At 35.7% G+C, this 24,689-nt stretch overlaps 1 protein-coding gene across 9 annotated transcripts in view; it reads right to left on the reverse strand.

The window, feature by feature from the left end:
* OSBPL6 (oxysterol binding protein like 6) overlaps positions 1-24,689 on the reverse strand; it is an 86,936-nt gene that overhangs the window by 11,444 nt on the left and 50,803 nt on the right. For 7 of the 9 annotated variants that reach the window (XM_087708501.1, XM_087708488.1, XM_087708480.1 and 4 more), the window contains 12 exons: positions 21,711-21,876; positions 19,922-20,052; positions 14,883-14,990; positions 12,348-12,485; positions 11,681-11,768; positions 7,551-7,804; positions 5,685-5,822; positions 5,321-5,384; positions 4,945-5,023; positions 3,978-4,122; positions 2,421-2,565; positions 368-494 (listed from right to left, as the gene is read on the reverse strand). In XM_087708501.1, the coding sequence (XP_087564627.1) occupies positions 368-494; positions 2,421-2,565; positions 3,978-4,122; positions 4,945-5,023; positions 5,321-5,384; positions 5,685-5,822; positions 7,551-7,804; positions 11,681-11,768; positions 12,348-12,485; positions 14,883-14,990; positions 19,922-20,052; positions 21,711-21,876 (1,583 nt within the window). The remainder of the gene's footprint in view (positions 1-367; positions 495-2,420; positions 2,566-3,977; positions 4,123-4,944; positions 5,024-5,320; positions 5,385-5,684; positions 5,823-7,550; positions 7,805-11,680; positions 11,769-12,347; positions 12,486-14,882; positions 14,991-19,921; positions 20,053-21,710; positions 21,877-24,689) is intronic. The other 2 variants (XM_087708532.1, XM_087708540.1) reach the window with 1 other exon arrangement.

Raw genomic sequence — 24,689 nt, forward strand, 5'->3', positions numbered from 1 at the left:
AACTGATAGCACTATCATTCAACTAAATATATTTTGAATGAATCAGCATAAATATATATGATTAAATTCTATTATTTTGGACAAACAGTCCGCCTCCCTTGTTTCTGCAATATGCAGTTGTATATTAGTGCAGATAGTATATTACAAAAAGTATTTATGAGGTGAGATGGGGAAGTAAATAGGAAGGCGAACCCTGTCTGCTGCACTTTTACAAGTTCACATATTAAAATAGTTTAAATACTTCTCAAATTGTCTGGAGCAAGCTTTCACTGAGCAGCAATGATTCAGATGAATTTTTTAACATTAATGTCCCTTATAATATTCAATCAAAAGCAGCCGTTGCCATTTTTTAAAGTGTACTTCTTGCCTTTGATCTGGCCTGAATCGAGCATCTGTTTTTGGAAGAAGGTCCTTCAATGCAGGATCTAACTCATTCAGCTCAACAGCAAACCTTGTGAAACCATAGTAATGCTCATAATTTGTTGGCATGGAACCTATATTAAAAATTAAAATAAAGGTAGTGATTAACCACTGTGAATAAACACTTGATCTAGATGATAAAAGAAAATGTTTGTACCTTGATCTTCATTAAAAACTCGATATGCAGCCCTGCCAATTCTCAAAACTCTTTAAACAAATGGTTTTATGTGCAGACATTATTCTACATATTATTGAGATGATATGGGAGATGGTGTATTGCTCATGTTGTTGTCAAGATATGCTCTGCTTGGCTAGGACCCCCATGTGCTCTCCCACAAAATCCCTCTTACCCCAAGAGGCATGAAATGGTCTGACACAATCACTTCATGCTTCTCTGTGCAAGGGGAAAGAAATTCCTTTAGGAAGAAAAATCATCCCGAAGGATTCCAGAGAAGGTGGATACTTAAGGCTTCAGTGCTCTTACAGACAATACTGAATGTTGGCTTTCTACATCACTGAGGCACAGCATGGGCATTCATATTATGCTTTATGCACAAAAAGCAATGGATGGAAACCCAAGAAGCAATGGGTAGAAACTAATCAAGGAGAGAACCAACATAGAACTAAGGAGAAATTTCCTGACAGTGAGAACAATTAACCAGAGGAATGGCTTGCCTCCAAAAATTGTGGGTGCTCCAACATTGGAGGTTTTTAAGAAGAGACTGGACAACTATTTGCCTGAAATGTTATACGGTCTCCTCCTGGTTAGGGGATTGGACTGGAGGACCTCCAAGTTCCCTCCCAACTCTGTTATTTTATTTTTTATTTAACTTATATTTTTATATTACTGAATCAGGCTGAATCATAGGCAGTGTACAAGTAGATAAAACCAGAATGTAACATTATGAAGCAAGGACAGTTTAAAGGCCTTAGGAAAATTGTCGGCTTTGGCAGTTTTCTGAAAAGATCCCAACAATGCAATCTGGTGAAAAACACTTCTTCGAGTCCCTGTTCTCTTACTTAATATATGAGTCTAAGTGAGATGGACAGCATATCAATTTAATAAATCAATATTTGGGAACTCTCAGGATCCTGGCTTGGGATGAGCATACAGGATGAGCTAATTTTAGAGAAAGGAAGTTCTAAATATCCTTTGGTGTGGCCTTCTGTTGCCTCCAACAACCTGGCAGCCGATAATTCAAATTCTCAAACAGTTCTCATATCACTTTTGTTAAATCACAAAACCATCATATAAATTATAGGAGAACTAGGAGCTGCCTCATAGATACCAATTTTGGAAAGTTAGAAAAACTTTACCTCCCTGTAGCTACTAATTTTGGAAAGTTAGAAAAACACAAGATTTAGTTCAGGAGGTACAACTTGTATCCTTAATCAAAGAATCCCATTTTTTCCATCAATAGAAATACTGCATGAAACCCACTATATTATTTCTACTTTTTCTTCCAATGTTCTTCATTTTTTTAACATTCAATTTCACAAAATTTATCATTCCAATATGGGGAAAAACTGATTGTAATTTTGTCCTAACCAATAAATCCAATTGAGTAAGTGATTCTTTCCTTTTTCAAAGGAACTACTGCTTTTTTTCTGTTTAGCTTGATGAGTATCAAAAATGTGTATAATACTGAAAAATGCATTCATTTTAATGGCAACAGTGGCATTAAACATTTGCCACCATGCTCAACATATTACATCTCTCTTCATTCAAACGTGCCATTTAACAACTTATAGCATTTTTGCATTATTCCTGCTTGGTCTTAGAACATATTATGGAGTTTGATTTAGATTTCATCATGGAAAGATAGAGTTATTAAAGGACAGCAATGACTTACACTTACAGTTTCTAACCTACAATTCATGTTCCAAGCTATCGTATCTAGTATACTGAGATAAAATCCCTACATCTATAGTACAAATTCTACTCCTTTCTTTATTACTTGTTTAATTATATTTAAAATTACATAAATGCCATGTATTACCGGGCCTCCATATACATTTTGCTGAAGGTGCAATTCCACAATATAATCCTTCATGCCATTTTCCAAAAAGGCGATGCACCACTTTTCCTTCTTGATCCATGACAACACCTTGAACTTCATTGACATTAGAATTCCAGTAATTCACCTAAAAACGTTAACCAAATAGTTTGGTTTTATTAAATGGAAAACAAATCATCTAACATCAAGCATATCTCTGCCTTCAATCCAGTGGTGGGTTCCGAATCCCATTCCAACCGGTACAGTTGAAACGGGCCCGGCGGTGGCCACATGGATGTGCGCAGTGCGTGCATGCATCTTACCGCCTCCGCAACGCTCCAGCTGTTCAGCGGAGCATCATGCAGGCGCTGTACGTGCCATATGCAGAAGCGTAGAAGCCTTAAAAGACAGGTAAGGAGCTCAGGCGGGTGGGCCGGAACAGTATCCAGTGCTCTGGGCAGGCTCTGGTACGCCTGTACCAGGGCGTACCGCGTGCAACCCACCACTGCTTCAATCAACAGCAAGAAGACAACCCCCATTACTAAGAGCACTCAATAACTGCTCTAATTTTTCATATGCAGCCCCATGAGAAAAAAATGTAATATTTTTTATGACCCAACACGCTATGTACATGAGTACTCTGAGTTATGGTAGGCTTCTAATTTAAAGGGGGATTGTAATATAAAGTTCTCCTGTGGAGACAGCAGCCAGACTGGGTTTGGTCCATCCAGTAACCAATTGGACTGAGTCTACACTTACAATGTCATCGGGCCCTTGTGGCTCCTCCCCAGTTCAGACTCAGTCCAACCAGCACTAGCTGTGGGAATTGATCTCTCCTCCAAATTTTAACCTTATAATTTTAATTGGCGATTTTTTTACAAATTCTTTCCCTTTGAATTGGCTTTTTTAATTGAATTTTTTCTTCTGACCAAATTGGAGGGAAATTCAAAACTGCTTTCTGGCTGCCTCTCTTCAGCTGTCTGATCAATCAAAGAACAATTTACATTGAACAGTGCAAGCGCGCACAGTGTGCCGATTGAAAACCGGTAGTAAAACCGGCAGCAACCCACGCTTGGAATAATGTGATTTTACATGCTGAAAGTTCTATTATACATCATAGAATAGAATAGAATAGAATAGAATAGAATAGAATAGAATAGAATAGAATAGAATTCTTTATTGGCCAAGTGTGATTGGACACACAAGGAATTTGTCTTTGGTGCATATGTTCTCAGTGTACGTAAAAAGGCAAGATACATTCGTTAAGAATCATAAGAATTACTGTCAACCATAGAGCTCTACAAGGTATTTATAGATTTGCATCAATGGACATGCATAAAGGCACTGATTGCATTAATTGTGGTACCCAATAAGAATATATAAGAATGTTGCCACTAAATTTATATGCTCTCTGGCAGCTAATTGGAAGGACTATTAATTATTTTCCCCACTGAAAAAGAAGCCTATCGAAGCAAGTGTGCTACTGGTGCATTTCCTAACGCTCCTGTGAACAGACCATTGTTCCTTCACTCTTCATGATTATGATCACAGTAAAACTACCTTGATAAATGTGACCTTACAAATACAGACGCTGCTTTTTGTATTTCTAATGGTTACTTCTCCATAATGCTCTATCCATCTCCTTCCACTCAGGATGTTGTGTATGCAAGTAGTGACTTTGTTCCAAACATAGCAATCACCGTATCTAGAAAGAAAGGGAAGGGTAATATGTTTCAGAATTACCTTTTCTAAAGCCATGTGCAAATAAATCTCACTACATTTCCAGTATTAAAAACAACTCACAAAGAGGGAAGTCTAAAATTTTTTACTGTTCTCCAGGTAAGCCAGCCAATGATTTGTAAGGATCAAAACACCATCCATTCAAGCAAATGACCATTTTCACCCTAGCTCAACCAGAATTTCAGTATTAATTGTTATTGCTAGGACACTGGGATCTGGCTCTTCAGGTTCCCCAACTTTCTTACCGCTACCTAAAAATTTATCCTACTCCGTTCTGCACATTTTCAGGTTTTGTCATGTTATACAATAACTTGCTATTTAATCTATATAAATATAAAAATGGCTCTGTGTGTGTGTGTGTGTGTGTGTGTGTGTGTGTGTGTGTGTCTGTCTGTCTGTCTGTCTGTCTGTCTGTCTGTCTGTCTGTCTGTCTGTCTGTCTGTCTGTTCCAGCACCACTCTGGAACATCTTGAGCAATTTCAACCAAACCTGATACACAGATGATTTACTCTCTGGGAAAAAATACTGTGGGGGTAAGACACCCCTAACAGCCCTCAGGGTGTGTGTTCTGTTAAGATATAGCCTATTGTGCCTAATGGCTTCTACTGTACTGCGTAAAATGGCTTCTACTGTACTGTGCAGTGGAGTTGCCATGGTAACGGCTTCACAGTATGTCACAAGGGGGCACCAACATTAGAAATTACATTTTCCGCTGATAAATAAATACCCGGGCAACGCTGGGTTATCAACTAGTAGTAAAAAAGGAACATAGACTAAAAGCACTTACTTAGGAAGTATCACATTTAGAGTTCCAATTGGCAATATTTCCATCGATTTCCCCCAGAATTTGTTTTTCCATCTAATATCTAAATAGAAGAAATTTTTATAAAGAAGCAAAATGCAATACACATTTATTCATTTATACACATATCATGTAAGCTAATACATCTTGTTCTAAACAGAACAATAGCTAATCCAGAGGCAGAAAACTGTTGATTTCTAATTTCTCAATGGAAAATATATAATAAAAAAATAAATAAATAACAATTGCCCTTTGCTAGTATTGTAACTGTTTAACTACATTTCAACAAGGGAATTGTATAACATTTAATTTTCTTTTTTAATTGAAATTTGATTCATCCACTTGTAACTCAAATATATACCTTGCCAAAACACAAAATTCTTTGATTCACAGTGACAGGCAGAAATGGGTGGGTGATGGCTAACCTGAAAAAAAAATTATATAGAAGTAATTGGACAACAAAATCTACACAAGATTATTATGTTCATCACCCTTTGAAAAACAATCTACGCAACTATGCAAAGAACAATTAATACAAAGCTGAATTCTGCCATGTTGAATGTTAGCTAATATTGCAAAAACAAATATTGTTTTAAAACAAATCTAGGGATCGTCTCGACAGCACTTCATAAATCAAGATGAAATGTTTTAAACAACTCTCCTTCCTCCCCAAAATTAAAGTCATATGGATAATATTTAACTACCTTGATTACAGCAGATCATACCTGCTCTGAGAAAAATCGAAATCCCTTGTCTTCCCTGATACACTCATAAGTCTCACCAAGTAGAGGGTTAAAAGGCTTGCTTCCTGCTCTGTAATAAGTGGAAGCATATCCTGAAGTTGCAAAGGCAGCAATAAGGACCTAATTAGAACAACAAAAAACAACACAATATTTAAGAAAACAATTCTGAAAGAGACTGGCTTAATACTCTTATTATTTGACATGCTTTTAAATGCAGGAAATAAAAATATAAGAATGTTATATTTTGAAGACTTAAGAGGAAGACGGGGCGGACACTGAATCTACATTGTATATCTATTTATGTATAATGTAATATATAATGTAATATTGCACTTACAAAGACACAAAGTTATGTGGAAAACCAAAAGAGGAAATGTCAAGGTGAGAATCTGTATCTGAAGAAAATACAGTGGCCATATTTATTTGTTGTGGGGAATCAGCTTATTATGAGGTGCAGAAGATGAAGCAAACCAGAAGGGAGAGAGTTGGACATTTTAATTTCAGGTTTTATGCAAGCAATGCTTTTTATTCCTTCCACGCAGGATCACAGTATGAACTATTTTATTGCTTTGAGAAGAAAACAATTTCCCAATTTCAAGTTCCCTTCTCAGTTGCCTGGGAACTTAGAAGCTCCAAATAAATGTTCCAAACTGGATCCTTACTAGACTGTTTACATCCGAGGGTCTGATCTAACTGAACAGATCACAGAAAGAACTACAGATCATTTCAGGGAGAAAAATGTAGTTGTTGACTGTAGTAAATGTTTCATTCATACATGTTGTGCATATGGGAGGAATATCCTGCAGTAACACACCCTTTCTTGTATTTCCAGATCAGGAACCTACCCCTTCCTAAGTGAATTTCTCCCACATTGGTATTTGATTGCTTCTATAAAAAAACGTTGCCAACAAAAATCTACAACTATTTTTGAAAAGGCAGTTTTGCAATAGGAAAAAAAACCCCAGAGGTGTAATTAAAAAAAAGAAAAGAATATTTCTTTACCTTTGAAGATACATCAGTTAAAAATCTTTATAGAGATTCAACTCACAATAATTTGGGTACATTCCCCAGACACAGAAAATGGAGCATTATTCATGTATATAAATAATAAATATAATGGAAACAGTTCGCCAGGACTTTTTCCTATGCAAACTATAATCATATTTTTATTTATATATCTTATTTATATAGCTGCCATTCTCAGAGAATGCAATGTAATGGTAGGTACTCAGGCAAGACTGCAATATAAAAATTCCCAGTACCCTCTTTCTGTCAGAACATATTTTATGTTTTTCACACAGAAAAGAGAAGGGCAGGTTATCTTGGAATTTTTAAGTATGTTAAAAAAGGTAAAAGTTCCCCTCGCACATATGTGCTAGTTGTTCGTGATTCTAGGGGGTGGTGCGCATCTCCATTTCAAAGCCAAAGAGCCAGCGCTGTCCAAAAATGTCTCCATGGTCATGTGGGCAGCATGACTAAACATCGAAGGCGCACGGAGCTTTGTTACCTTCCCACCAAAGGTGGTTCCTGTTTTTCTACTTGCATTTTTACATGCTTTCGAACTGCTAGTTTGGCAGAAGGTCGGAGAAGTAGCGGGAGCTCACTCTGTTACGTGGCACTAGGGATTCGAACCATCAACCTTTCTGATCAACAAGCTCAGCATCTTAGCCACTGTTAAGTATGTTACAAAATACATTATTATAGGCAAGCAAATGGTATTTTTGTATAAACTAGAGGCTCTCATTGTGCCAGCATCACTCCTTTTAGAGAATGCAAAATACCAGAGGTCTAAGAGAGAAGGAACACATTATGGAACACCATGACATGTTCCATAATCAGGCCCATTACCATACGTTCATAGGGATCATCGGTTTCAGCGGCTTTGTCCAAAAGTTCACTATATTCCAGTTCCTCGCAAAGGTGTTGCAAAGTATTCAAAGGCTCATTGAGCTCAACAGGCATTGATACTTTGGAAAGGTCCTTCCCAATATTATTTCTCAAAATGTTCCACAGATTAATATTACTAGTATCAGGGGAGGGTGTTGGAAGACATGTCCTTCGTCCATTTCTGAAAGCACCTCCTGTTAGCTCATCATTCATTACTAAAAGAGAAATAGAACAGAATGATCATGAAACCTATACAATGTGCTGATATACACATATATACATATAGTCGGTGTATGTTTGTGTGTGTGCGGCATGTGTGTATGCATGTATATGACATACAACTGTAGGTAGTTTTCACAGTTACTGATTCATTTAGTGACTTTTCAAAGTTACAAGAGTGCTAAAAAAAAATCATCTTAACATCCAGTTCTCACATTTATGACTTTAATAGAATCTGTTAATTTTAACTCGCTGATTTAACCCATACTAAAAGCGAAAGAGAAAAGCTGAAGCAAAGGAAAACTGAAGTAAAATCATAAGCATGCCTGTAGTCCCGCTATTTTAATTTCATAACTGCTTTGCTTCACAAGCAAGTCATAGAATGCAACTGTGGTAGGACTATCTGTACTTTGAATTTTAATTATCTTACATTTTATCTTACTGTCTTATATTAGTCTACAAGCAAACTTGTAGCCTACAGTAGGGAATATCCTTATTTTGGGACACAATTTCTTTGCTTTTTTAAAGTGAACCGTCGTGGATTCACAAAATACATTGTGCGGTTAAGTACCATTGTTTTAAACCTGTTACAACAATTGAGGCCATAGTCCTCCCTTGTATCTGAGACTATCACTACACCTGACTAAATCCTGAGTGCCTGGCAAAAACATAAAAAAGACCTTTAAAACCAATTTAAAAGAAACCTGATTAAGAATGATCCCAAATGTAGCTTTTATTGTGCACAGAATTTTACAAGGCATCCAGGTGTCATTATTTTCTTTATAAAACCACACAATGCCTTACCATGGCTTTACCTAGATTTTCCTTTGCTTTCTCATGTGTATATAACAAACTGTTACAGAAACAAGATGGAATAAGCTGCTTACCTTGAAATATTCAAACAGCAATATAAGTCGCAGCGGTACATATTTGCTTAATCTTTCATTTCTTGCCTTTCTACCAACTTAGTTTTTTTCCCTCCATAGCTTCCTCGACAGATGGAATTACAAAATTATATCTACGCACTAATTCCCACTTTTGCTTTTCTATTCCCATTAATTTATTTTCAAAACAGACTTTCCTTCCCTTTTAATTATTTTTAAAAGAAGGCAATCTTTTAAAAGGATTTTTGTTAATGTTGCTGCACTTTTCCATATAATTCAATTAACTACTCGCTGACAGATGAGTTGCAGAAAAAAAATGAAAAAAGAGGAGAGAAGATGGTTTATTTTTTTCCCCCAGGCCCATTTTCTGTAAAATAATTGGAAAAATAAAAATGTTTTGGTAATACCTTAAAAAAATTATATCTTTTCAAATAATGAATGCAATAAGAGAAGTTTTTCACATATTGCTATTGTTTATTTCCCCCAAATGATAATTAAATTCCTCCCTCCCAAATAGCAGAGTATTAAACTTCTTATAGACAAAGTACAGCTCTCAAATGTAAATACAAAGTACATTTCAGCCACTAATGGGCACTGTCACTTTCATCAAAAGGAAGAATGATTTAGTATTTTACTTGTGAGCTTGTCTATTGCTGAATTTTTACCTACAGGTCAGGCCTGCTCGACTAGGTCTCAAAGGATAGAATTCTGTTTTATTATCATGTTACTCATTTCTTCGGTCTTCAACTTTATTATTTTCAGTGTGACAAAATTAAGACACCTTGGATTTCCAGGGAATAATGGCTGAACTGAAGACAGTTCTACAAAATGAAGAGCTGATGAAGGGTTCACCAGAATGAAGAGCTGGTGAATAGACCAACTTTTCATAATTTCTCTCCAGACAAGGAGAGGACTTGAGATTGCCTATGTGTGCCCCAGACAGTTTCTCCTCATGAGACCACCTCAAGACAGTGGTTTCCAACTGTCAATCTGGAAGAGAGCGGTTCTTATTCACGGTGGTTGGTATTTTCAAAAGGACACTGGATTTGCATACTTCCTTTTTTAATCACTTTAGGAAATTGTTAAATTGTTAACTGCCTTTCATCTATTAGGAACATTTGGATTGACATTTTACAGCACCAGGTAAATTTCCCTCAATCCTTAGCAAAATAGAGTCTTAAATATAACATTGACGACTTAAAAATCCTTTCTGAAATAAACAGTAAAAGGATAATTAAAACTTTGAATTTTTAAACATTTTTTATTAAAGTTTAAAAACACAAAGATAAAAAGTTAATACAAACTAAGAAAAAAATAACAATAAAAAAGTAAAATGCAAAAATATTAAATATATATATGCTTAGATATACACTTATATCTTCTACATATAAATATTGAAAAACATTATAGATATATTAAAGATATATTAAAGAATACACACACACACACACACATATATAATGATGTTTTTTATATAATGAAAAAAATTTGCTGGTAGTGCTGAAACAATGAGATTTTATGGATTTATTTATAAATAACCAATGGAATATGGGAAGAAGAGATGATTTGTTGTGTTTTAAAAGATGATGAGTGATTAAAATTATTTATAATTGTAAAGAAGGGGAAAGTTGTTTTTTTACTGCATTCTTATTTATTCTTCTTTAATTATTCTTCTTTTTCTTTTCTGCACTTTCTATTTTTTTCTTTTTAGTCTTTCCTTTTTTTTAGTTTGTATTAGTTTTTATTGTAGTAAATTGTAATCTTTAATAAAATTGCTATAAAAAACAACAATTAAGAGATCCTGGGTTCTTGGAATTCTATGGTTTATAGTTCCATTTGTAACAAAACTTAAAAAGAACTTTATGTACATTCAATTAGTCACGGGAAAAGAAAAGGAAGAGAGTCCCTGTGGATTTTACTCCATTACTCATTGAGTATAGAGGGGCGGCGCTCATCTCTATTTCAAGACTGCAAGTCAGCACTGTCTAGAGACGTTGCCTCAGCCATGTGGCCAGCATGACGTTGTAAAGCCTGTTTCCTCCCCATTGAAGTGGTACCTACTCTCATTTGCATACTTTTGGTACCTACTCTCATTTGCATACTTTTGAACTGCTAAGTGAGACAAAGGTAGGTGCCCCCCCCCTCCCCGTCATACAATGCCCTGGTCTTGAACGCAAGCTGTCAGCGTTCCAGTCAACAAGCATCTTAATTGCTGAGCCATCGTGCCACACACTCAATTAGTAAATGTTGCAATTATTTAAATAAATTACATATTTAAATTTAATCAACACAGCAAGCATTACTGCATGAGTGAAGAATTTGCTCATGCCCAAAATATAGAATTTGCAATATATATTTCTTAGCTGAACTTAAATGAATAAACAAAAAGTTTATTCAAATATTGGAATATGTTTTTCCAATATTTCTTGATATATTTTTTCCAAAATAACTAGAAATAGCATTTTACTTCAAAATAACTTAAATCTAAAACTTTTAAATACCACTACTTGTAAGTAGAAGGGAGGGAGGATTAGCAACTTAGAAAATTTAGAAATATGATTTATAATGAGATTTGGGTTAGGCACAATGGGATGCAGAAAGACCAATGAGATGGGAAAAATTAGCGATGAATATGCTGAAAGATATGTCAATTGGAAAATAGAAATAGAGTAACTGAGAGAACAAGGATGAGAATTATACATACAAAACAATACAATATCCTGAAGTGACCAAAAGAAAGAGGATTAATAGGAAGAGAGGTTGAAAGTATCTTGAGATGGCAAAGAGGAAAGAATAAAGGCAGAAAAAAGAATTAACAGGAAGCATATGTAAAAACTCATAGAATTAAAAAAGAAAGAAAAGTAATTTTCTGCAACTAATAAAGTAAATTAGAAACAATTTGAAAGTAGCTCTCAGAGTGAAGACTCCTTGTTTGCCTCTTTATAAATTATATAAATTTCATTTTCTAAAAGTCAAGAAACCGCATACTTTGCCGAGAAATATTGTCTCCAACACTAGTGTTGTCCTCAGATATGTTGTCGCTCACATCACTTATATAAGATTCATCATCAGAAGCCTAATGAAGAAAACACTGATTATTACTATTATTATACTGAAGAAATAAATGCTATTGTCATAAATTCAAATTCCTTATAATCTTTTGCTTTTTTAGATCCATCCTGTTTGCCTGCAAGCATTCTGCCCATTCAATAAAACATCGATAGGTACACATATCTGTGGTGAATCCCCCACTGGCAAAAAAACAATGCAACAACCGCTAAAAGAAAAAGCAGCAGAGAGATTTGGAAAATTATAGCATTTTGCTGCCATCTTATAGTTATAGTTGTACAGGTCAGATATGGTAGCCCTTATTTTATTTAGTATTTCAGAGTGTTCAAATAATATGTACAGTATATTACCTTAAAAACATTTGCTATAACTTAACCGATATGATAGCCTTCATACATGAATCATTGGCTGAGACATATATGTTTATGAAAAACATCAACAAAGCAGTTATTAGATGTGAACATAGACAGGCTATGCCGTGCCCATATTTCTAATTAAAATGAAGCATCCAGTACTTCAATCTCACGTTACATAAAGGTGTTATAAATATAGATTACGCTGCTGAGTAAAGATTGTTCTTCCTAACCTCGTTTTCTGATGAGCTTGCAGATAGAAGCACTTCTTGGGCATCAAAAAATTCAGAGACGGATTCAGACATGGAGAGCCTGCTCTCATTAGAAACTTGTTGGGAAAGTGGGAGATTGACATGGATCTGTTCACCTGTCTATAAAAGAAAAGCATATAGATGAATTCTGCATACTGTATAGTGAGAGCCTAATAGCTATGCAAGATATGACAAAACAAAAATCGCCCCAAGACATGCTGGATAGATGCACTGCTTCTTTTTTCACATTTCTTCCCCGCATACTGAGAGACAAAATAAAGCAGAGATGGTCCTGTAAACCTGCCCTGTATCTAGCAAATTGAGAGTTTAGTTGAAAAGGAGTCATATTTTCAAGATGCACTCCAAACTTTCTGGTGCTTGGAAAAGAGATGCATTACTTTCCTCGGGATTAGTACCATTCTTAGTACGTTTACACTGCAGTTCCACATGTATTGATGAGTGTTGTCACAAAATACAGGCTGGCTACAATCAATTCATACGCAGCCAGCCATTCCCTCAAAGAGATAATTTCTTATCTTGCCCACTGTCATTCAACATTTTGTAACCAATGATTATGTTCAATTCTCAGTAAGTTACGTATGCTAATAACTTCTAATTCTTCAGGTCTCCAGTTTTGATTATAGTCTTTTTACCACCCTGTTCTTAAGTGTGCTATTAGGAAAAGCAGTGCTTAAACTCTATTTACTGTATTTCAAGTCTTCCCTTTTTTAGGATAGGTCATATATATACCACAATATCTTCTCAATAGGTAATATTAAGGTTTCCCTTGGAAAGAGATATGCTCTGCAAGTCAGGCTTGCAGCATGGATCTCTTTTATTTCATTACTTCCCATTGCAAAGGATATTCCATTAAAATAACACTTCTCTATTTAACGCTCAACCCACATCATTAAAAAGGCTACTGCTACAGGCTGGGAAAGCCTGAGAATATAGGAAAAGCAATTTCTGCTATCTGAGAAAATGAGAAGTTGTATATGCTGTCAGATACAGGAAATTCTGTTTCAAAAGGGGCGTAGCAACTTTAGCAAGTGCCTAAATGCATTTGCCTCGATTCATACTCTGGAAGAATTCTAACCATGCAATAGAAGTAGTTTCGAATGAAAGATGCAAGAAAAACTTTGGTTTGAATTGAAGGGTTAACCAACAAAGTGCATGGTAAAGTAATTAAAACATGGCATAAAATTCAAGTGAGAGAGGAAGAGAGACACCATAACTTTCAAGAAAAGGAATTTGAAAGGAAAATATATAATGATATAGAGACCTTGGTGAAACCCCTAAGCATTATCTTCTCATGTATCTCTTAAAACTAAGTGAAGTTTTACATTTTATAACCTGGAAGGTCTCCGGCTCAAAAGGAAAACAGAAAAGAAAGATCATCAACTGAACAGGTATTGTTGCAATGCTAATTGGTTTATCTTCCATCTTTTAAAATCCAAAGCATAAGATTGATAATGCCAAATGATCAGAAACAGAAAGGAAGCAGACAATTCTGCTTGGATGGATGGAGTAGTGAGCTTACTCTATACTGATAACGACTAATGTTTTTTTAAACACATTTTAAAATCATTTTTAAATATCTGGAGTTGGACTAGTCAAATAAGGTAATTGACCGTATCGACTGACCAGGGTGGCCAAAAATATGGCAGAGAAGAGCTCTAAATCCATTTCTTAAACTGGGAAAAAGACTATAAAATGGCAAATGTGGTTCAAGAAATGTTAAATATAAAATATCCATCAATGCAAAAAAAAAAAAAAAAGAAGTTCACAACACTCTGATGTCCACTGAATACACTGAACTGGCAATAATGAACCAGAAATATTGTGGCATCATAATGGGAACCAGAAATAAATATATTAAGATTTTTAGTTTTGGGAAATTTGGGAAAAGTAGTGGGTATGAATAAATTATGCATGATACAATGAAAGTAGATAGAAAATATATAATATTTCTCTCTCATAGGACAGAAACTTGGAAGCAGATTTAGGGACAAACAAATGAAAGTCTGTCTTCACACATTATTTAAATATATAGAATTAGCCAATCTAAAATCAATAGCTGATCAACTAATTAGATGTCATTTAGTTGATGTTAACTCTTAACAACCACATGCATAAACATTCTCCAGGATAAGCCTATAGCTTAGTTATAATTTATATTCATAGGGTTCCCACAGTAACTTGGGAACAGGCTATTGTACTATATAGATATTTCATATAAAGTGGCATGGCTCTTATGTATTTACATTTCAGTTGCATGTTCAAATACTGATTGAATAAGGTTGTCAAACATTCTACTCAGCAATTTAAAATATGGATTTTTTCCAAAGGGAATTTTCACTAATTATAGCCTATTACTATCATGACTGCAATTAGAAAATTATTATCTGAGTTTATCCCACTGCTTGCCAACTTTGCCAACCATAATCATTTAATCATTAATGGTTATTAGCAGAATTTAACAGTGGTAAGTCCATTAGAGCAATGCCAAAGTCTTACCTCATCAGGACTAGGGATAATATTTACACTGACAACCTGATCACAAAGAACAGACTCTGAGTGTATTCTGTTCAAACGACTCCATAGTTCAGCATTCTGGTTGAGAGCCTTAAAATAATAAAATTGAATATTTAATTTTAATTGCACAAGAATAGTAAAAAAAAAAAAAAATAGAGCCAAGTTATCTTCATATCCTATATCTTGGCCAAACTATAGTGTCAGTATATAAAGTATTGGGTAGGATTCATTTTCAAAATTAACATCTCTTTGCTGATTATAAATGCTACTCCGCAAAGATTCCTTTATTTATTATGCATTAATTGCAACTACCGTATCATGATATTTCCCCCCAAGATTTTATTATTAGTGTTATGGAGGGACTGCCCTCTGGCCTTTCCATTGCCTCACCTGATTTGACCTGGGGAACTCAACTTTGATTTTTAAAAACATTGTCAAAATCAAGTCCCTTTAGAAAAGCTTGAAAAATGACCCTAAAACTGAATACAAAGGCTAGATGGACATTTCACAAAGGACTTCGTTGTTCTTTGGATTATCCTTAGCATAGGTGCATCCTTCTCTCGGCTGACCATTGGAGAGTGTCAGGGATGAGAATGGCTCTGTAATTCATTTGGCAATTTGCAGATTTTTTTTAAAAAAAGATAATCTCTGTCCAGGAGATTCTAGAGGATTTAGGAGGAATGAGGATTGAGAGACAGGTTTACTTCCACAATACTTCTACAACTCATGGAACAGCTTGCCTTCAGAAGTTGTGGAAGCTTCATTCTTGGAAGCTTTCAAGAAGAGACTGGACTGCCATCTGTCATAAATGATGTAGGGTCTCATGCTTGGGTGGGGGATAGTGGACTAAATGACCTCCAAGGTCCTTTCCAACTCTGTTAATCTGTTAAAAAATTCCCTGCTAGAAATCCATAGCCCGTCACATTTTAGATAAGTCTGAGACCAGGATAAAATATCGAAGATCCATGTGCACCTTTTAAATAAAGCACAGCTTGGAAGGAAGGGTGGTAAAAATGGTTCTCAAATCTTTCCCTGTGGAATATTTGCTTATTCAGAAGATTTACTAGATTTACACACAAAAAATCATCAGATTTCTGCATCTGTTTCCTCTGTGAGTAAAGGAGTAGGCCATTATTAGAAAAACAGCCTATAGAGAAGAGGCTATGGAGCAGTGGTGGGTTCTGGATCCCATTCAAACCGGTACGGTTGGAACAGGCCCGGCATCGCCCACATGGACGTGTGCACACATGTGTACAACATGCGCATGCATATCTCCCAGCAATGCCACCCCAAGCCTCCATGATGCTCCAGGTGCTTGGCGGAGCGCCGCATAGGCGCTGTATGCGCCTTGCTCGTGCATGGAAGCGCCGAAAGCTTTAAAGGACAGGTAAGGGTGGGCCCTCCGGAGTACCGTACCCGGAACAGTACCTGGTGCTCTGGGCAGGCTCCAGTACGCCCGTACCAGGGCATACCGTCTGCAACCCACCACTGCTATGGAGCCTACCGACTCTTAGTGGTCCAACCAAATGTGTAAGGAGACATACCAGTTTAGAAATAATGTCTGAAACTGTTTTACATCTCATTATATTTGGCTATAAAGACTGAAACCCAATACAAACATCTTACCCAGAATTAGACTTACACCGAATTGGCCTGCACATCTTATAATGCAGATACTGACTTACTAGTTTCATTAGTTTACGAAAGAAAAACTAATTCAAAATCCTTTCCACTAAATTCTGTCATCTGATGGGATATTGGAGGCATCCCTTCTCTATAGCTGCCCTAGCTCTTTGGAATAGCCTCCCGACTGAGATTTGACCATTTTACCTGTCTGGAAGGCCCTGAAGACCTCCAAACATTGGACCAGGGTGGGGGTTTAGCCTGGAGATTGAGAGCTGATTGGTCAGACCCTGCAGGGAAGGCTCGCTCTATTTTTATTAGTTGTAAGTCACCTAGGTTCTCAATGTGAGAAAAGCAGCTCATACGAGTTCAATAAACAAGCAAGCAAGCATCCATGCATGCATGCATAGTTTCCAATGGAAAGTGATCTGAATACTTGCTTAAGTAAAACATGCCTTTAATAGAAATAATATTTATAATAATGACTGCTGTTTGTAACTTCAGTATATCAATACTTATCACTGATATAATCAATCTCGCTCTCTCCCCTCCCCTCCCCTCTCAAGTCAATCAAGTCAAACTTGACTCTTGGCAACTGCCTGAACAAGGACTTGTAATTTTCTTGGGAAGATTTAGGAATGGTTTGCCATTGCTGTGTTTCTAGAGATGAGAATAAGGGATTGGATAAAGTTCATCCAGTTGGCTCTGTGCCTGAGGCAGGACTAGAATTCAGTCACCCCAATTCTAGCTTGGTGCCTTAACCACAACACCATATTGGTTGTCATACTAATATTATCTCATACTTTTGATATACATTTGTAACACATTGAAAATACTCTCCAAATAATCATTAGCTTTTATATAATGGGACAGAAAAAAAATCAATAAACTCATCCCCTTATCTGTCTTGTTTGTTATAAATTAGAAAACACACATTTTAATATTAACTGTTTAATATTTAGTTAAGTAAGCTAGACAATTTATGAAGCTGAATTCTATTCAGCAGCAGAATATGATTCACCGAAACACATCGCAATGATGGGAAAGCCAAGCAGGACCATGGACATTTTGGCAAACATTTTGGTGATCAAAGAAAGAGAGGAAAAGATTAGTAAAGAAAAATATGATTTCATTTGCTAACCCTGATTCTTTTCTATTTTTAGAAATGTTAATGTTCTTCTACGGAAAGAAACTCATAATAAGAAATGAAAACTAAATGATCAGAGAACCATAAGAAGCCAGACTGGAAGCGAAATTGTATGCCATGTTACCATGATTTTATCTTTAAACCATAATAAAATAATTACATGACAATAAAAATGCTAATTGGGTCACTTAGATGATACTGTGGCCAGAGGCAAAAGAATAACATTCTACTAGATATGGATTATTTCATGAGAGGCTTTTTTTTTCTTCCTCACTTCTTCTTTGCCTATTTTCCTCCCTATAGAAATTGTTGTACTAGGAAAGGAAATATTCTAGAATACTCGGTTTCAAGATATCCTATAAGTACTAATCAATAAATAAACATTGTAAATAATTTCCTCCTCCTTGGGAAGGAAAAAGAGTAACAAAAGAGAAGAGGTTATAACCCGAACCTGTATTATCTAATCACCTCATGAAAAAAAATGAATAAGGCAAGACGATTGCACAACAAAAGCCCTATTTGGAAATGTTTTAGAAATTAAAGCATGACATCAAGTAGAAAATAATAACAGTAAAACAAAGATGAAACAAAAACTATAGACATTAACCAACCTAATATTAACTTAATTGTGAACTTATATAGATAGCTATATAGATGCTAAGGCAAAACTGAGGAGATATTAATGGGATTGTATATGCCTTACTTCCATGCAATTTATATTTATATTGAACTGTATTTATTACATTACACTACATTACTTTATTGCAAGTGCAGATTTTATTTAAACAGACTAATCGAAAGGAGGGAAGATAAGAAGTCTACACCTAAGTATTTGAGGATTCTTCAATGGTACCTTATCTCTGAAATACTCTCACTTCTTTTTTGCCTATTATCTCTGAAATAACCTTCTCAAAAAATGCTTGGCAGATACCTTCAGAATAGTCCCAAGACCAGGTCTCTTACTCTCCCAGGCAGATAAACACATTTTTGTGAATACTTAACAACTTTCATTGCTTCTATTATTACTGTGGTTTAATGCTGATTAATTGTCCATACTATAGCAGTTTGTAAGTTCTTATTTTGGTCATTGTTTTTTTCTTCTTTTTTTCACTATTTTACTCTCAAATATTTATTTTATTTCTTTAAAAAAAACACAAATATTTCATCATTTGTCAATCATTAAGGCATTGAAGTACAATTTTTTTTTGTGTGCCCCTCCCTCCCTCCACCCCCCCAACCCCCTCCTCCTTCCCCCCCCCCCGACTTCCCACAACCCGTACATGGTATGGATTTTTAACTAACACAGTCTAAAATCTATTGAGAAAAAAGAAATAAAGAAATTAATGACATTATTGTTTTTTAATATTGGTCTTTTTAAAAAAACTACGTTTTACTTCATTCAAAGTTAAGTGGAATGAAACAGCAATACATAGAATAGTGTGATATATTATGATCTAAATTACAAAAGGAAACAAGGTCATGTTAGGCAATCATTCAAAAATTGCTGCTCTCCATAAAGATATCCATTTCAGCTGATATCTAAATAGGCAGATATCAGATTAATCAAGGCAGGGGTAGGCAACATTAAAGCCAACATTTAAAACATTAAAACTGAAGCTCAAGACCCTCTCTTGTTACGCAACTAAAATGTCAGATACCCACTGAAAATTGGAAATTGTTGTAAACCTTAGGATATAATTTGGGGGGGGGGGGAGAGAGGTTTCTTGTTTTTCTACATAAAAATAATTGGAAATTCTTGGACATATTGTGTCATATTAGTTTATTTAGCACCACACCCTCCCAGCCTAATAGATTTAAGGGATACATAGGAAATAGTCTATCACATTAACACTTATCCATAGCCCCCTTTACAACTTATACACATGTAAGAAAAAAGGAGGTAAAAGAAATGCTTGAGATGGAACTCTAGGGAGCAGAAAAACAAAATTAAAAATCAGTATAAAGTATAATGTTAATATCAGTATGTTTTCCAGCAGAAGCAATATTAAATTGATTTATCTTATACACTAGATTGAAAACACTAGGAAGAAAAAGAAATCACAGGCATTCATTTTTTATTATGTAACATGGAAGCATAAAAATATATATGGAAATTATTTCTCATATTACTTTGTATTATATTATCTATTAGAAAATTGCTACGTATCATGTGTTATTAGAAACCCCCCAACCACACACACACAAATTATAGCTATTTCCAAAGTCAACATTTATTTTCCTATAACCTTACCTGAGAAAGTGATTGTCGGAGACGTAGCATCTGTGTGTTGTGTCCTGCAAAATCATGTTCTGTTACCATCTGTTTCAGCTTTTCCTTTTCTATTGCTATACTGTTAAACGCAGACTTCAAAAGAGAATGTACTGAAGAAGAAACAAGAATGTCTTTGAAAAACACTGTATTGTTTTTGTATGCAATTATTAAATGTAAACATAATAATATAATATTAAATCTAAACAGTTAATGAAAAGAAGGACTAGGGGAGACATGATAGCAGTGTTCCAATACCTCAGGGGTTGCCACAAAGAAGAGGGAGTCAAACTATTCTCCAAAGTACCTGACAGTAGGACCAGAAGCAATGAGTGGAAACTAATCAAGGAGAGAAACAACTTAGAACTAAGGAGAAATTTCCTGACTGTTAGAACCAGTGGTTGGTTCCTACCGGTTCGGATTGGTTTGGCCGAACCGGTAGTGGTTTGGCAGCCTAGGTCTCTGGAACAGGCAGCGACCCAGGCCTGCCACGCCCGCAAACTGTTTTTCCCTGTGGCATCGTAGGCGCTGCCATGTTGTTTTTGGCTTCTGTGCATGCGCAGAAGCATTTTTATAGTACTGCGCATGCACGTGCAGTACGCATCAAGCACATGCATGCACGCTGCACAATCACAAGCGAACTGGCAGCAGCGGCTGCTGGAACGCACTCCTGGTTAGAACAATTAATCAGTGGAACAACTTGCCTCCAGAAGTTGTGGTTGCTCTAACACTGGATGTTTTTAAAATGTCGGAATTACCATTTGTCTGAATTGGTGTAGGGTTTCCTGCCAAAGCAGTGGATTGGACTAGAAGACGTCCAAGGTCCCTTCCAACTCCATTACTCTATTCTATTCTACATTATGCATTGCAGAAAAGCACTGTGCACTATACAGGTAGTCCTTGGAAAATGCTGTACAGGTACTCCTTGACTTACAACAGTTCATTTCGTGATCATTCAAAGTTACAATGGCGCTGAAAAAAGTGATTGACCATTTTTCACACTTTCAACTATTTAGCATCCCCAGGGTCATGTGAACAAAATTTGGACACCTGGCAACTGGTTTATATTTATAATGGTTGCAGGGTCATGTGATCTGTTTATGTGACCTTCTGAAAAGCAAAGTCAATGGGGAAGCCAGATTCACTTAACAACTGCAAAGATTCACTTAACAACTGTTGCAAGAAAAGTCATAAAATGGGGCGAAGCTCCATTAACAAATATTTCACTTAGCAACATAAAGGTTGGGCTCAATTGTAGTCGTAACTCAAGGACTACTGGTATACAAAATACCTCTTTAGAATACTTTCACAACTATGTTCCCAAAACTGTAAAGGGTTGACAGTATCTCCAACATACACAGCATGAAATAGTGATTTTATATTCTGCTCTTAAAAATGTTTCAGCACACTGTGCTCTCTCTCTCGCAGCTCTTAATGATAGATTATTTTGCTTTTGACTTTTACTACAATGACAGTCTCAATAGAACAAAGGCTTCTTTTTAACGTTTAGATTAATACTGCTGAAAGCACTGCCACAGACTTGAGAAGTTTCAAGAAAACTAGCTGCTGATCTGATGAAAAACACAAGTGATAACACAACCTTTATGGTATAGCTGTCTACAAGTGTATCTACAAGTGTTAGCTGTAAGGATTCTTTGAAACCAATTCAGGAAGAAAAAGTCTCTTAGACATCTGATTCCACCTGTTTACATCTTCACAGATGAAATGGCCAAACCAGCAGCAGCGCCACGTGGGATACGGGCGTACTCACCTTTCTGAGCCATGAGGCAAAACTCTTCCTGGAGTTTTATGTAATCTGTGGAGCTTTCCAAAGGATCCGATACATGAGTGGGTGGGGTCTGAAATTCGATGTCTGCACAAAGGTTAGGATTAGATGAATGCAGTCGAACAGGAGACATTGTAGTACTAAAAGGAACCTGAATTGAAAATCAAAAGATACACCACACTGACTCCATGAAAGACCAGAAAAACCTTATAACACCTACATCTTACATTATTTTAGGCTTTATTATTATAAATATTTAGAAAGTTTATTTTAATTGCCTTCCCGTTAGAGCAGTGATTCTCAACCTGTGGGTCGGGACCCCTTTGGGGGGTCGAATGACCCTTTCACAGGGGTCGGCTAAGACCATCAGAAAACATATATTTTCGATGGTCTTAGGAACCGAGACACCAATTTTATGGTTGGGGGTCACCACAACATGTGGAACTGTCGCGGCAATGGGAAGGTTGAGAACCACTGCATTAGAGGGTCCTTTCTGGTTTCTAACAGAACTCTGCTCATCTATTAACTGAACTGGAATTTACTTTGCAAAGTATCAGGTTAGAATGATTTTCTTTTTGTATAACTTATGAAGTTCAAACCATATAAACACAATTACCAGTAGTAGTATCTCTCCATCTCTAAAAGATGCACAGTTTTTGGCTGGAGTATTACCGTATTTTCCAGCGTATAAGATGACTTTTTAACCCAAAAAAATATTCCAAAAATCGGAAATTGTCTTATATGACGGGTATAAGAAAGGCCATACCAAAAAACCAAAACAAAAGAAAAAGCAATGCTGCCGAGCAAAAAGCCGCGCCACCACCAGCACAGACGCCGGCCTTTCAATCGATAACCTCAGCACTCCTCGCCTGAGCACGTGGAGGGATGAGCGCTGGGATGGCTTAGTAAGGTCTGACTGGCGGTCTGGAGGAGGAAGGTGCTGAGCTCAAACTATAGAAGCCCGGCAGCGCAGAGGGCTTCAGCCAGCTCAAGGGCGCCTGAAAGTAGGGAGTCATCTTATACGCCCAATCACATTATACGCCAGAAAATACGGTAATGTATTGGGCGAATTAGCCTATCTTAGTGGTTGCTATTTTTATCACTCATTTTCGTTCTTCATTAACTGAAATAATGTTCTTTTTATCTCCATACACATGCACTATTACCATGAAAATGTTCCTTTAACAATTCCTACCATTTTAGCAAGTGATTGAAAACTATATCAAGTTATTTTTTAAAAATAGCATTATGGTGCTAGTCCTGTTTGGAAATTCATTTTTTAGTTTTGGACATATTGTAGGACTGTATATGGACTGTATTTAAGCAGTATTTTTCTATTATCTTAATAGTATTAATATTACAATAGTATTAACAGTAATAGCATTATCTTAAAACATAAAACATGCTTTTAGATTACTTAATGTTTAAAAAACAAAGACGTGATAAAAACAGCACCCTTTTACAACATCACACTGAACATGTACTAGATTGTGAGATTCACATAATAGAGTGCTCCACGTTTCAGAACCACAACTCATAAAAAATATGGACAAGCAGCATTTATGCAAGTGATTATAGTGTGCGAACTTCCTACAAAATGTGAGTAAGCAATTCATGGAATTCCATCAAAAATCCTCACCTGGAAGCGGTCCACACTTTTGTTTATTTTGCAGCAAGTGCCAAAGTTAGACTCCTTTCTTTCAAATCAATGCTGATGCTTTTTGAACATTAATTGAAAAATACTTATGCTACGCAAGAAATAGATACAGTTTTCAGTACACACACAGAGCTAACACTTATAATGTACAAATGCAAGAGTCTTCCAAAGACAGCAAAGTGCAACAAATCATATATTGGAGGGGAAGGAATAAAATAATAGATTTTAATCAATACCTGCCGGAATTATTCTGAAAAAGCAGATAACTGAATGGTGGCATTTTAGATGTATATTATAATTCAGTTAATGCTTTCAGTACATATTTAAACAGCTCAGTAAATTAAAAAAAGAAATTTTCCCAAAGAAGAGTTAAGATTAATATTGAAGGAATATATCTCCAAATCTCATACTATTTAGCTACACTGTTTTGGTGTCTAAATCAGAAAAATTTGAAAATATATTGTAGTATTTTTATTTATACTAGCTTTCCCCCATGCTAATAAAATGTTCTTGAATTCAATTCTCGACAACTTTAAGCATGATGATTTTCAACAATTATCTGGAGGGCATGACCTCAAACTATCCCACATAATGCTTAGAATTAAGATTCATTGAATATCTCAAAAGGCCCAGTGTCGTATGCCATCTCACTTTTTATTATTTTCTAAAATATGTTTGCTGTACATATATTAAATGTACATTGAATGTGTATAATTTTAATACAACGCATATGTTCAATTTTGAGATATATCTATAAAACCTATCCTAAATATGTACGCAGTCTGACATGCTCATAAAAATAAACACACTACAATAACATAAAAGCTATTCCATAGTATCGACGTGCACAACGTAAGTAAAGTTAGATATGTAATTAATTTTATTTTAAAATTTACTCCAATTCAAATTGCTCATGTAATTTAAGGACCAATACTAGGAAAAATATTATGGAATACAGCTGTGCACACTTTGAACATGATACCAATGGGGTTTTGATCTCACATAAGTGCAGCGTCTCTCTGCTGATCATTTAAGGTACCCCATTTAAGTATTTTTTTTCTATAAGCTTGAAAAAGGGTGCAGCTGTTTTAAGAACTGCAAAAACTTTAATGTGTGGATGCCTTCATTCCTTCACAAGACATCCTAACTGCTCCTTCCTAAGAGCTTTCAAAGCTTGCCCTGCCAATCACCAAAAAAATAAATAAATAAATAAATTGCAGTCTTTTGAAATAATCTGAACAACAGCAACATAAAAAGTCACATCACTCCATACTTCAATAAGATTATTTCATTTTCCATACTATTTG

This window comes from Thamnophis sirtalis, unplaced genomic scaffold (assembly GCF_051295495.1).
Source record: "Thamnophis sirtalis isolate CommonGarterSnake01/CBP01778 unplaced genomic scaffold, rThaSir2_p1.2 scaffold_1, whole genome shotgun sequence".
Taxonomy (NCBI): domain Eukaryota; kingdom Metazoa; phylum Chordata; class Lepidosauria; order Squamata; family Natricidae; genus Thamnophis; species Thamnophis sirtalis.